Below are 13,467 nucleotides of genomic sequence, written 5' to 3' on the forward strand. Positions count from 1 at the left end.
CTCACCTCGGACACATCCCCATCCACCCTAATTTCACTCCACCCCCTCACCTCCGACACATCCCCACCCACCCTAATTTCACTCCAACCCCTCACCTTGGACACATCTCCACCCACCCTAGTTCCACCACACCCCCTCACCTCGGACACATCCCCACCCACCCTAATTCAACCCACCCCTTCACCTCGCACAGATCCCCACCCACCCTAGTTCCAACCCACACCCTCACCTCAGACACATCCCCACCCACCCTAATTTCACTCCAACCCCCTCACCTCGGACACATCCCCACCCACCCTAATTTCACTCCAACCCCTCACCTCGGACACATCCCCACCCACCCTAGTTCCACCAAACCCCCTCACCTCGGACACATCCCCACCCACCCTAGTTCCACCCCACCCTCTCACCTCCGACACATCTCCACCCACCCTAGTTCCACCCCACCCCCTCACCTCGGACACATCCCCACCCACCCTAGTTCCACCACACCCCTCACCTCGGACACATCCCCACCCACCCTAGTTCCACTCCACCCCCTCACCTCGGACACATCCCCACCCACCCTAGTTCCACCACACCCTCACCTCGGACACATCCCCACCCACCCTAGTTCCACTCCACCCCCTCACCTCGGACACATCCCCACCCACCCTAATTTCACTCCAACCCCCTCACCTCGGACACATCCCCACCCACCCTAGTTCCACTCCACCCCTCACCTCGGACACATCCCCACCCACCCTAGTTCCACTCCACCCCCTCACCTCGGACACATCCTCAATAGATGGCCTGTTATCAGGATCCTCCTCCACCATTTTTGCCAGCAGTTTCTGTAACTCATCTCCTACACCTGATGCTTCCATGGAATATTTGTTTCCGATCGCAAACTTCATGGTGACACCCATACCAAACAAGCACATCTGTGAAAAAGATTAGGTGATTTGATATCTATGTAATAGCAGTAGTAACATAACAAGAGGCCCAAGGGCCTTAACGGTCATCTGACTACCTTGGCAATAATAATAAAGAATATTATTTAGATATAGTGTCATGGTAGCCATCTTCGATTTGGGATCAACCAGAGATGTAACAAAACTTTGTCTGGACCATGTCAAGATCATTTCATGCAAGTTTCAGCCAAATCGCACCAGTAGAACTTGAGAAGAAATTCAAAATGTGTTTTCAAGATGGCAGCTGTGGAAGCCATCTTGGATTTTGGATCGACCCGAAAAATAATATCACTTTTTAGGGACCATGTCAGGATCATTTCATGTAAGTTTCAGCTTACTGGTAGAACTTGAGAAGAAGTTCAAAATGTGAAAAGTTAACGTACGGCGGACGGGCACGGCGCGAAACATAAGGACTATAGGTCATCCTGACCCTTCGGGCAGATGACCTAAAAACGCATCCGTCTTTTAAGATTTGAATTATGTAGCATATAACTTAAGATTTTTGAATACAATAAAATCTGCCATGGGGACAACCTGTGTATAAGGACCATCTGCTTTGGATTACAAGTGGCCCTTTCCAACACAATTTGACTTGTGTATAGAGAAAATATCAAGACCATTTGTTTCCCTAGGGATATCTTAATAGACAGGTTTAACTATACATGTATATGGTTAATACTGTTATCACATATAATTTGCGTGGGAACTTTTTTATACACCTCTGCATGGCCTCTGACCTTACCTTGTCTGAGAGCTGTCCTTTCTGTTGGATTTCCGGAGCCATATAAATGACTTCCAGTGGTTTATCCTCCGGGATGGCTTTAAAGGACAGCGCACCACTCTCCCTCAGTAACAAAGTGTCAGGGGAAATGTAGGCCGCTGAAAGTACATACAACAATTTCGGCTTAGTCTTCATGGAGTAGGTGAAACAGATAAAATTTAAATCTACGGAAGTTATCTGTTTTGCAATGATCTTATAATTGTAGCGTTATGAATAAGTTAAACTTACGAAGATGTTTTCGTTTCTTGTTCAGTGAAATAGTTCCTTCCCGACAAACTGCCCAGACCTCGTCCTCCACTAGGGGGCGTTCCAATGTTTCTAAGATGTCCCGCAATGAAAGGCCCTTTAAACCAAAAAATCAGTCGTAGAAAATAAACTTGGATGTAAACATGTATTGATTGAGGCCCTCTAAGATCAAACAGGTAGGTGTTACTTTAGTCTGAATTTCAAATATCCACATATTGGTTACATAATGCATGAGTATAGAGACCGAACTTTGTGATGTAAAAAGAAAAACCAATAGTGTTGATGTGTCATACCTTGTTTTTACGAGGTCTCTTGGCCTGAGAATCCACAGCACCTGAGGAATGGCGAGCTTCTAGACTAGAGTTAGCTACCCCTGACAGTGGTGAGTCCTTGAACTTTGACCCATCCCTTTCTAATGAAGTGTTATTGCCATGCAGCATTTTCTGGTGATCACTTTGGTTAGAAGGTTCACAAACGTCTGACATGTCATTTTTCACAGTTTGATTCACTTCTGGTTTCTTTGGCACTGGTGGCTTCTGCTGGGATCCATCCTTGGAGCCATCAGAGGATCGCGACATTTTCCTTGCCGCAGGAGTAGGTCTGTTACCACGGTTCCCTGTTGGCATGGGCCCCCCTGTGTGAACCCCACGGATCGGCATGTCTTCGTCGTCTGCCTGATCAGTTAGGGGTGTGGTACTCTCTTCCAGTGTCGGGACCTGTAGGTGTACGGGTGTGGAATGTTCCTGTGGCCCTGATAGGGGGGTTTCTGTGACCCCTGTATCCGCGGTGACCTCTGCCCCTGGGGTGGAGATCAGATTAGATTGGGACTGTAAATAGTTCGCTAAGCTTGCTGTTACATCGGCTAGGCTGACTGTAGCTAAGTCTGCAACAAACAAAGATGATAAAAATTATCAAAATGAAAAGACATTTCAAAATTTAAGTAACTAAACAAGAGGCCCATGGGCTTCAACGGTCATCTGACTATTGGCACAATACAACATAGTCATTTAAAGATTTTAGTCTTTTTGACCCCTGTGACCTTGAATGAAGTTCAAGGTCATTTTTAAAAAATTAATATGGTAGCCCTTCATCCTAGCATGTCACAGGCCCAATATCAGGTCTCTAGGCCTCTTAGTTATTCACAAGAAGTTGTTTTAAAAAGGATTTTGGTCTATTTGACCCCTGTGACCTTGAATGAAGGTCAAGGTCATTCATTTGAACAAACTTGATAGCCCTTCATCCCAGCATGTCAGGGGCCCAATATCAGGTCTCTAGGCCTCTTAGTTATTCACAAGAAGTTGTTTAAAGGATTTTGGCCTATTTGACCCCTGTGACCTTGAATGAAGGTCAAGGTCATTCATTTGAACAAATTTGGTAGCCCTTCATCCCAGCATGCTACAGCCCCAATATCAGTACCCTTGGCTTTGTGGTTCTTCAGAAGAAGTCATTTGAAGATTTTAGCCTTTTTGACCCCTGTGACCTTGAATGAAGGTCAAGGTCATTCATTTGAACAAACTTGGTAGCCCTTCATCCCAGCATGCTACAGGCTAGCTGCAATATTGTAGCTCAAAAGACTTTTTGACAGAAAATGGTGTCGTGTTTAGAGCTTCAATTGGTGCCTATTACTGCTAATGGAGCAAAGTAATGGTTATGCAAACCATTATAAAACGTTTGTTTGCATTTTTATCGTACTTGTTTGATATCGCATACCTACTAGGCAATAAAACTGAACCACAGAAAATATCATATTCTCATCGAGGCATTATTTTTTTTACATAATACATATGCAGGTCTTTCTGAAGGGAATTTATACAACAAGTCGACAAATTGTGAATTTGACGTCTTGTGAGCGGGACGGTAGATATTAAGAATGGTAGTTATGTTTGTTTTGGACAACAATAATATGTAAATGCATGTATACGCATAAAATAATTGGAAACCTACAAAAAAATATAGAGAACTATGCCAGAGTGATTTTCGGAGGCAGTGCTCCACTACGACACATAGGGACCAATTCGTACCCGGCCGAAAGGTATAGTAGGCCGGGTACATATATTCGTTCTAGCTACAGGCCCAATATCAGTACCCTGAGCCTTCTGGTTCTTGAGAAGAAGTCGTGTGAGGATTTTAGCCTTTTTGACCCCTGTGACCTTGAATGAAGATCAAGGTCATTCATTTGAACAAACTTGATAGCCCTTCATCCCAGCATGTCAGGGGCCCAATATCAGGTCTCTAGGCCTCTTAGTTATTCACAAGAAGTTGTTTAAAGGATTTTGGCCTATTTGACCCCTGTGACCTTGAATGAAGGTCAAGGTCATTCATTTGAACAAACTTGGTAGCCCTTCATCCCAGCATGTCAGGGGCCCAATATCAGTACCCTGGGCCTTCTGGTTCTTGAGAAGAAGTCGTTTGAAGATTTTAGCCTTTTTGACCCCTGTGACCTTGAACAAACTTGGTAGCCCTTCATCCCAGCATGCTACAGGCCAAATATCAGTACCCTGGGCCTTTGGGTTATTGAGAAGAAGTCGTTTGAATGAAAAGTTTACGCACGGCGCACGACGACGGACGGTGCATGATGACAATAGTTCATCCTGACCCTTCGGGTCAGATGACCTAAAAATGTTAGAAGATCCAAACATACTCCTTTAATATTCAGTTTCAGAATATTTAAATAGGGTTAAGTATGAATATATTAGAATAACTTGAGTGGGTAATATGCTGAATGCGAACCCAGAGCTTTACCTGGTGGTGTAGGTGTAGGCTGGGCGAATGTTGATGCGATGTCTACGCAGACTTCCTGAGAAGACTTTCCCACGAGTTCCTCCTCACACAATGTGATGATATCCTCGAGACATGGCCGGGACGTTAGCAGCTCTGATGTCATACATCCAAACAAGTCCCGTAACTCTGGAGAGATTTCTGGCCTGCTTGGTTCTACATTATACTCCGCCGCATACAGCAGGGTCATCCCCAAGGAATACAGGTGGGACTGTCAAGGGAGATAATTCAAAACAGAAGGGAGATAACTCACATTTGTTAAAAATAAAAGAGTTTGACTAACATAATCTCTTAATGTTCTGAGTCAATATATAATCAAATGTCCTTAAAAGCTAGATGTTAGTCAAAGAAAAACCAAATGGAAAATTGTAAATTGCTTATATTTTCCAGCAAAATCAAACTAAGGCAGTAATTATGATACATTATGAAGATGAAAATAGTAATTTGGAAGAAAATATAACATTGACTGTATTTGTCTTTCCAATGATGTGATGGTTGTAACAGGTTCATTTCACAAAATTACATAAAGGTAATGGTGACATTTTCACATTCTGAAAATTCTTTGCAATTTGTGGTCAGAATGTTACATTTTCACAGAGAACATCGCTGATAATATCGTGTGACAAATGTGAGAACCGACTTAATTCAGGTTTGGTTACATTATATGCTGAAAATTTGTTCTCAATTTTGTTGTTAATATTGAAAGCGATAATGAAGCCAGCCTCCCTATACCAGTTTCTGTGGGAGTGTTCTCACAATTTCTCAGACCAATTAAAATGTTAATTGGAATAAACAACATCAATTTGTGACATGTAATGTACCATAACATTGGTAAATTAGTCTATTAAAATGATCAGATCTTACTCGGCAGGCAACAGCTCGGAACGTATGATAAGGATAGATCCATCCTTATTAGAGCAAATCAATCTTGGCCAGGAAAATAGGTCAGGAAATCAAAGGACCATGTTCAATTGTATGAATTAAGTCTTTTTTAATGTTCTTTGAACAGTAGGGTAAATAAAAATGTGTCAGATTTTTAAGAAATACTGCAGAATTCAGAGAAAGACCACCAACTGGTGCCCTATGGGCTAAACTGGAGGTTAGTAGTAGAATACAAGAGCCTGTTGGAGCTTGACAATTCAAGCTATCAGGTTAGGAATTAAGGTAGATATAGAAAATTTACAAAGGAGTTTTTTAAAATTTTTTTCTTCGTTTCACATCTTAGAAATTAAAACATGACAATTTTTCTAATTACAGTCAAACCTCGATGTATCGAAGTTCAAGGGACCGTCAGAAAAACTTCGAAACATCGAGACTTCAAATTATTCGTGGTTGAAATTAGACCGATGTTGTTTTTTTTTTACCATGACCAACTGTGGTAGTTGTGTACATATAGTCTCCGTTCCGTAAACTTTATAATCATTGTATTTACCACAAGCAAAACAAAATAAAACCGAATTATGCAATTAATCACATGTATTGCTATCGTTAGCAATACATACGTATATTATAAACAAGACTTACATGTACTAGGCCTAACCCATGTACAAGTGTTCGTTTGGTGACTATTTAAGCGATGGTTGATATTACGGAATTAATATAAAAACGAAAACACGTTGTAAAAACGAAACTAAAAAGGATGAACCGAAAGCGCTACACCACCTACAAAATACTTCGATTTAGAATGATCGATTTGCTCCAGTATGTATGCCAAAGTTGTGCAATGTAACAGTTTTGAGTATGAGTTACTAATAATGTGGCTCGCTGTTTACCATTCTGTGAAATTCTACAAACCGCTACCAATGGCGGCGGCGAACATCAAAAACGACTAACTGTATCTTTGCCGTACTAATGATTTAATAACGCAGCTTGTAAAAACAAAGCAACGGGTATCGGTCTGATTAGTGATATTAATTAACTTGATGATATCAAGCTAGCAACACAAGCTGTCATAATCCCTATTGTTCCGGCGAAGGGCCGTCGCGAGACAGTTAGGTGTGACAGCATGCCGCGGGGTATCGGCGAACACCTGATCTGTACAGGTAAATTTTTATTCGAATCATCGAGTGTCAGTTACCTATGATTCTATAACAAATGGTCCATGAAAAAAGTTCGATACATCGAGAACTTCGATTCATAAAACTTCGATTCATACATGGGTTAGTTAGTAATGTTATATAGTGAAGAAATTTGGGACCAGACAAAAAGTTCGATACAGCGAGAAATTCGATTCATCGAAGTTCGAATCATGACAATTTTTCTAATTACGACTATTTTATTTTTGTGTCTCTATTAACCATGGTTCCACCTCCTATTAAGATGCCAAAATGAAAGTTGCTACAGGTTTTTACCCTGATTAGCACCAGATGAGAACAGTTTTAGATGATTCATAATGACAGCAGTCATGGTGGACTTCTTGGATGTTGACACAAATAGAAAAACCAATGCTTGGACAGAACTATTGCAGGAAAATATAAAGTAAACTGGAGGCAAATAATCCTGATGAAATTGAGAAATTTAATAGAGTTCAGACGTACCTCATGAATATATTTCACAATATACATAAACAACGAAGCATAATCTCTAAAGGTCACCCTGACTGTGGAGATCATACGATCGGAGAATTTCATTAATTGGCTTTCATTGATTGACCAAACAATTACGATAATTCTCAGGAAATCGTCAAGTATCGGCAATAATTCAAAACAAACATACACTTAGTATCAACTTTTGCCATTACAACAACTTAAAAGCATTGATATTGTATTTATGTCAACAGTTTTAAAATTTCACTAACACTTGTGAAATTGCCCACCTATTCTGTGACATTGTAAGTTTTCTTACTAATGGTTTACATATGTGTTAAAAGTACAAATACGGTTTTGACCATAATATCTGGACATGTCCACTGTGGTATAAACATTGATATAGTACCAGCTGCTATTATATTTCAGTTTCTATTTATAGATAATTTGTTACATTTGTAGTGTTGGTTAGCTGTGAAAATTGGAGTAATCTCCCCTGAAAACTATTCACCGATACTAATACAAAAATATTTGGGTAAGGCATACACAAGGTAAGTTTAATTCCAGAGTTGGTATTCAGACCATTGTCTGAGAGTGTGTATGTTGGAAACAGTGACGTTAATATGACGTTAATGTTGCAGCTTTAGGACTTAAAAGTAATTAATTTATCACAATTATAAGTGTTGTACATATACATCCTTTTAATTACTAAGCTATGATATTATATAAGACCAAAAACGGCTGAATGTGAAAGGAAAATTTTTATACCATATGCATGACTTTTGTACAAACAGTACACACATCTACTTAAAAGCTTTTGGTCATTACAATCTGTCTTTAGGTTTTTCCGTCTTTCAACCATAAAAAGTCGCCGAAATGTTTTGATAATAAACACTACTGTCCTCATCATGCTTCTATAGGTACTGGGTCTGGACAAGTAAGTAAGCTTTCAACCAAAACTAAAGGACACAATCTGTACTAATACAACATACTGCATGATATGATTGAGACAAGCTCATGTTTATTTCCTTTTGTCATTTGGATATTTCATTTCTTTTTTAAAAGTGATAATACTTTGCGTGGTTTGTCCTTAACAATAATATAATATTACAGATTTGAACAATAAATCTGAGTCAGACATAAAACCATTGCTATTTATACACTAGAACTTTACTAAGTGACCACCTCTGCATAAAAACCACCTGCCTTAGTGACCACCTCTGTACAAAGACCATCAGGTTAAAAAGACCATTTTTTAAGACAATTTAAACAGTATATATATGACATTAGTTAAACCACTTTTTTATAAAGGCCGCTTGTTTCCCTTGGGTGGTCTCTACAGATTCATTAGATTATCGTCTTATAAACAGCTTGGGTAATTTAAGGACAGCCTTTCGTGAATGCAGTTGTGTCACATATGAAGTAAAGGCATGTTTTGGGAGACTGCAGTATGTTTGATAGATTTGGAATATTTCCGACTAGATGTATATACCTACCTTGTAATTGTTGGTGACATCGCTGAACTCTGGAGGTAGATAGAGAGGTTCGGGATCTGAAACACAAACAAACATCATCATTATATACATGTATTACTTACTAAATATGCAGCGGTAAAAAACTTTAACTATCAAAATCCAAGATGGCCGCCAGTCGGCCATCTTGTTGACCGATTGGTCCCAAAATGCAATATGCACAACTAGGGCCCTAGGGGAACCTACATGTGAAATTTGAGAAAGATCCCTTCAAAAACTTTCTGAGAAATAGCTTCGGGTAACAAACTTTAACTATCAAAATCCAAGATGGCCGCCAGTCGGGCCATTCTTGTTGACCGATTGGTCCCCAAAATGCAATATGCACAACTAGGGCCCTAGGGGGGAACCTACAATGTTGAAATTTTTGAAAGAAAGATCCCTTCTGTACTTTCTGAGAGAAATAGCGGTAACAAGAATTGAGTAACGGTTACGGACGGACGGACGGAAGGACGGACGGACGAAGGACGGACGGAAGGACGGACGGACCGGACGACGGACCACGGACGAAAGGCGATTTGAATAGCCCACCATCTGATGATGGTGGGCTATAAAATTTACTGGGAACAAAAAACTATGGAAAGTTATTATTTAAAGACTGCTTGCACAAAAACAACAGAAATATATAGATATTATAATACTTTCAAAAAAATGACAATGTTTTAATGCTTAACCTCAGATATCTCCAGTCTATCCACAAGAAATGTTTCTATGTACAATAACTATCCATAATCTGAGATCTGAGAAGACACCTACGTTTACATCAGGATGTCAGACTCCACAACTGAGAGAACAAACTACCTCCGAGACTGAACTATACAGGGACAAAACTGCTCCTGTCAATTACATATTAGTCTATATACTTCAGCAGGTATACTTATTTTATCATAAAAATAACAAAAGCTTAAATTCACCGTTCAGGGGCAAAATAATCCATCAGGGGAATTCTCAAAACCAATACTAAAGCTAGCCTTTGTAACATAATCAACTTATGAAAAATGACACATGGCAAATTTCCAGATCGCTTCATCAAAATGGCTCAGAACATTTACTCGTTTACTGAACATCATTTCAGGGAAAATAAACTTTTACTGGCTGAAATTAGGTACAAATTGGAAAGAAAGTGACTCTATTACACCTTCACAGATCACTAAACTGTATCAGATTTAAATTGAAGCTTTGAACTTGCCCCCAGTTCAATTTCCGATACAACCCAGCATGAGCAAACAGTCTTCTCAAACATATGTAAGTATGAGTCTACATGGAATACTTAAAATAGACAACAAGGAAAAGTTTTGTTAGGTTGAACTCTTCAAACGCTGGTCAATATGTTAGTAAAATATTTTTCTTAAATTATAAATAGAAAGATGCATCAGTGAAAGCTTGATTCATATTTAAGAATAAAGTTCATTTCTTTTTTTATAAAAGCGAATAATTTTGAGAGAGACACAAGTAAAAGACAATTGGTCAAGCTGACAAAACAAAGCACCAACAACTACCAGATGTCCAGCAATGACACCTTAATCAATTGCTTAAATATCTCAGGTTTAAATTGTCACTCACATTCAAAAATGGTATTCAATGGAGACATAAGAGTTTATTATCACCTCTGAGATACTTTTATCCTGGATGACAAGTTTAATATACTGTATTTGGTGAACTTAGCAGTGGTGTGGATCATTTACGGACAGTTAGAACTTTTGTGCTCCAGGGGCCAACTGTCGGCAGATTATCTGGCTTATAAAAACTTGTGTAATTTCTAAAGTAAATATTGGCCCCCAGATGAACAATATTTTTCTACCATATCGTCACATAGGTCAATTGTGATTACAGGTTATGCATGGAGCAAAATTTTTAAAAATAATTATACTACTTCAACAAACAGAACAGTATAGTTTTAAACAAGAGGCCCAAGAGGCCTTGATGGTCACCTGAGTGCTGCATTGCAAAGTTAGTTCAAATCTATAAAAAATATTTACGAATTAAAATAAACTATAAAGTTGAACTTACATTTTAGAATTTTTATTTTTTGTTTTTTATTTTGATAGTTAATGTATTATGTTACCAAACCTTATGCTTCAAATTCCAATTTGCTTTGCTAACTAACGTTAAACAACAAAACCAAACTAGAAGCCAGTCAGTTTCAGTGATTTTATAAATTTCACTTTTTAAGCTATGGAGATTATTTGGTTCCATCCAACCTGTGAATTCAGAAGAAGATCTTTTGAAATTTTAGCCATTTTGACCCATTTTGGCCCCACCTCTCTAGTCCCTGGGGGTCAGCCAGGACCAATATGGATATGGTGTTAAAATGCTATTTCAGGCTAATAATTCTAACCCAGTTTGACTCATTTCCTATTTAAACTAAGGCCACACCAAATTAATTTGTAGTTCGTCGGGAGCAGCGCACGTAAATTTTCGGGTTCGAGAAAAAAATATAAACAATATGCAACCGCACGTCAATAAAAATCCGGATTTATTTTTCCGTCATTACTGGCGCTTGGAGACGCTTGAATTACATTGCGGAAAGGGAGACAGTGAAGTTTTTGTCTGACATAGATGAATTAACAATAAAAAATGGCGGGTAAGGAGAAAAGCGCTGAGGGTGAAATCGTTTTTACCAACATGCTTTTGAACTTTTAATGTTTAATTTTTGGACGATGAGTGATGAGTGATGAACTTCCGGAGTGACCCAGCATCCTTGCTGCTATTTGATCGCGATCGCGCCCAAAAATGAAACATTTGTGGACCATTTCGTGTTGTTGACATTCATCTGTTCACTCTCGTAATCTTCACTCTCCCTCTCAGCACTTTGTTGTCGATTATAGGTGTCTTGATTGTTACTGTTCGGCGAGGCCCAACATGTTTGAAGTCAAACACGGCTATCGAGGCCGAAAATGGTGAAACATTTGTTGATCTTGTTAATCGCCTTGTTGAAATTAATTTGAGTAAAATCTATATAATGCTGCATCGGACATGAGATTAGATGACATTCGAGCGATCAGGATATCCACAAACCAAGACATGACTCGATTGAAATTTCACAAAATAGTATGAATTTCTGTAACAAATGAGCTGCAGTGTTATATCTTTTGAACATTGTTTTTAATACAAAATCATGAATCTGTATTTCTTTTCATTTCAACCATACCTTTGCTTAAAGCAAGTCGATAGTGAAGCTAAAGTCAAAACCTGACAACTGAATTTTTCACAATCAGTCAATCTTTCTATCATTTGTTTCTCATGAAACATAATTTGTATCTATTAAGCAAAAATAAATGATTTTCCTGGTAAATTGTATTAATTAGATTTTCAGTTGAAAGTTTGTGTTCATTCTGACATTTTTGTTAATAATACATACATGTACATTGACGCTTTGTCTTTGATATCCATGCATGGATGAGTGCATGCATCAAATTACTGGATTGTTGGGAAAATCATTGGTATTGTTTTCCTGATGTAGAAAAACGCCTTTATATAGTTATATTATACTTTGAAAAATTATGGTAGTTGATGTTACATGTATCTAATGGAAAAGAAATTTATAAAATCTAGTAAACTTTGGTGTACCTTTAATATACATGTGTGATTGTTCACATGATACTTTTAACAAGACATGCATTTTTGTTTTAACTGATCAGATAGATCATTGATTTATTTTTTTATCAAAAGTATATACATTGTTGTTTTAAATTACAGCTTTGTTTTTGTTTATGCATGAATACATATATATACAGAAGTATCCAGGATGATTGAAAAACACAGTAAACAGGTTTATCAGTGTTTTCTTTATTAATATTTACTTCCATGGTTTGAAAAAAAAAAATCGCTCGCTTGACTTTGAAAGCCTTCGCTCCTAAAAATCCTCGATACCAATTTTTTTTTAAAAACAAAAAAAATTCGCTCGCTCGCTCCATTTTTATTTTTCAATTTCCCGAAGAACTACAAATCAATTTGGTGTGGCCTAAGCAAATAATGTTCATAAATGTGTTTTTCCTATATAGACTATAGTAAATTTGACCCCCTCCCCAGCGGAAAATCTGAGATCCCAGGGAGATTTTGAAATTCACAATTTTTGTAAAGGACTTAAGACCTTCCAATCTATGAAGAGTATTTGGTTCCATCAAATCTGTGAATTCAGAAGAAGATTTTTGAATTTTTTTCCTATTTGACCCCAGGGTCATATAATTCACAATTTTTGTAAAAGACCTTAAGACCTTTCCATCTATGAAGAGTATTTTATTCTACCAGTTCCAGAATTTCAGAAGAAGATTTTTGAAGTTTTAGCTTATTTGACCCCTTTTGGCCCCATCCCTAAGGCCCCTGGGAGTCAGTCATGGAAAATTTGTTAATAGGATTCAATGGCCATTTCATAGGGATAATTCTGACAACATTTGACTCATTTCCTTTTACAAATGACCAAATAATGCTCAAAAATGTGTTTTCCCTATATAAACTATAGTAAACTTAACCCCCTCCCCAAGGGGAAACCTGAGACCCCAGGGTTAAATAATTCACAATTTTTGTAAAGGACCTTTAGACCTTTCTATTTGTGAAGAGTATTTGATTCCATCACATCTGTGAGTGGAGAAGATTTTTTAATTATAGTCAATTTTACCCCTTTTGGCCCCTCCAACAGCCCCCAGGGGGTTGGG

The 13,467-nt window shown here is 38.4% G+C and overlaps 1 protein-coding gene across 1 annotated transcript in view; it reads right to left on the reverse strand.

Moving 5' to 3' along the window:
- The window catches only part of LOC138335689 (kinase non-catalytic C-lobe domain-containing protein 1-like), a 53,943-nt gene that overhangs the window by 8,475 nt on the left and 32,001 nt on the right, over positions 1 to 13,467 (reverse strand). Inside the window, exons 3-8 of the mRNA XM_069284850.1 lie at positions 8,780 to 8,835; positions 4,723 to 4,969; positions 2,274 to 2,863; positions 1,963 to 2,077; positions 1,696 to 1,832; positions 768 to 923 (exon numbers count right to left, since the gene is read on the reverse strand). Coding sequence (XP_069140951.1) covers positions 768 to 923; positions 1,696 to 1,832; positions 1,963 to 2,077; positions 2,274 to 2,863; positions 4,723 to 4,969; positions 8,780 to 8,835 — 1,301 coding nt within the window. The remainder of the gene's footprint in view (positions 1 to 767; positions 924 to 1,695; positions 1,833 to 1,962; positions 2,078 to 2,273; positions 2,864 to 4,722; positions 4,970 to 8,779; positions 8,836 to 13,467) is intronic.

This window comes from Argopecten irradians, chromosome 11 (assembly GCF_041381155.1).
Source record: "Argopecten irradians isolate NY chromosome 11, Ai_NY, whole genome shotgun sequence".
NCBI classification, from domain to species: domain Eukaryota; kingdom Metazoa; phylum Mollusca; class Bivalvia; order Pectinida; family Pectinidae; genus Argopecten; species Argopecten irradians.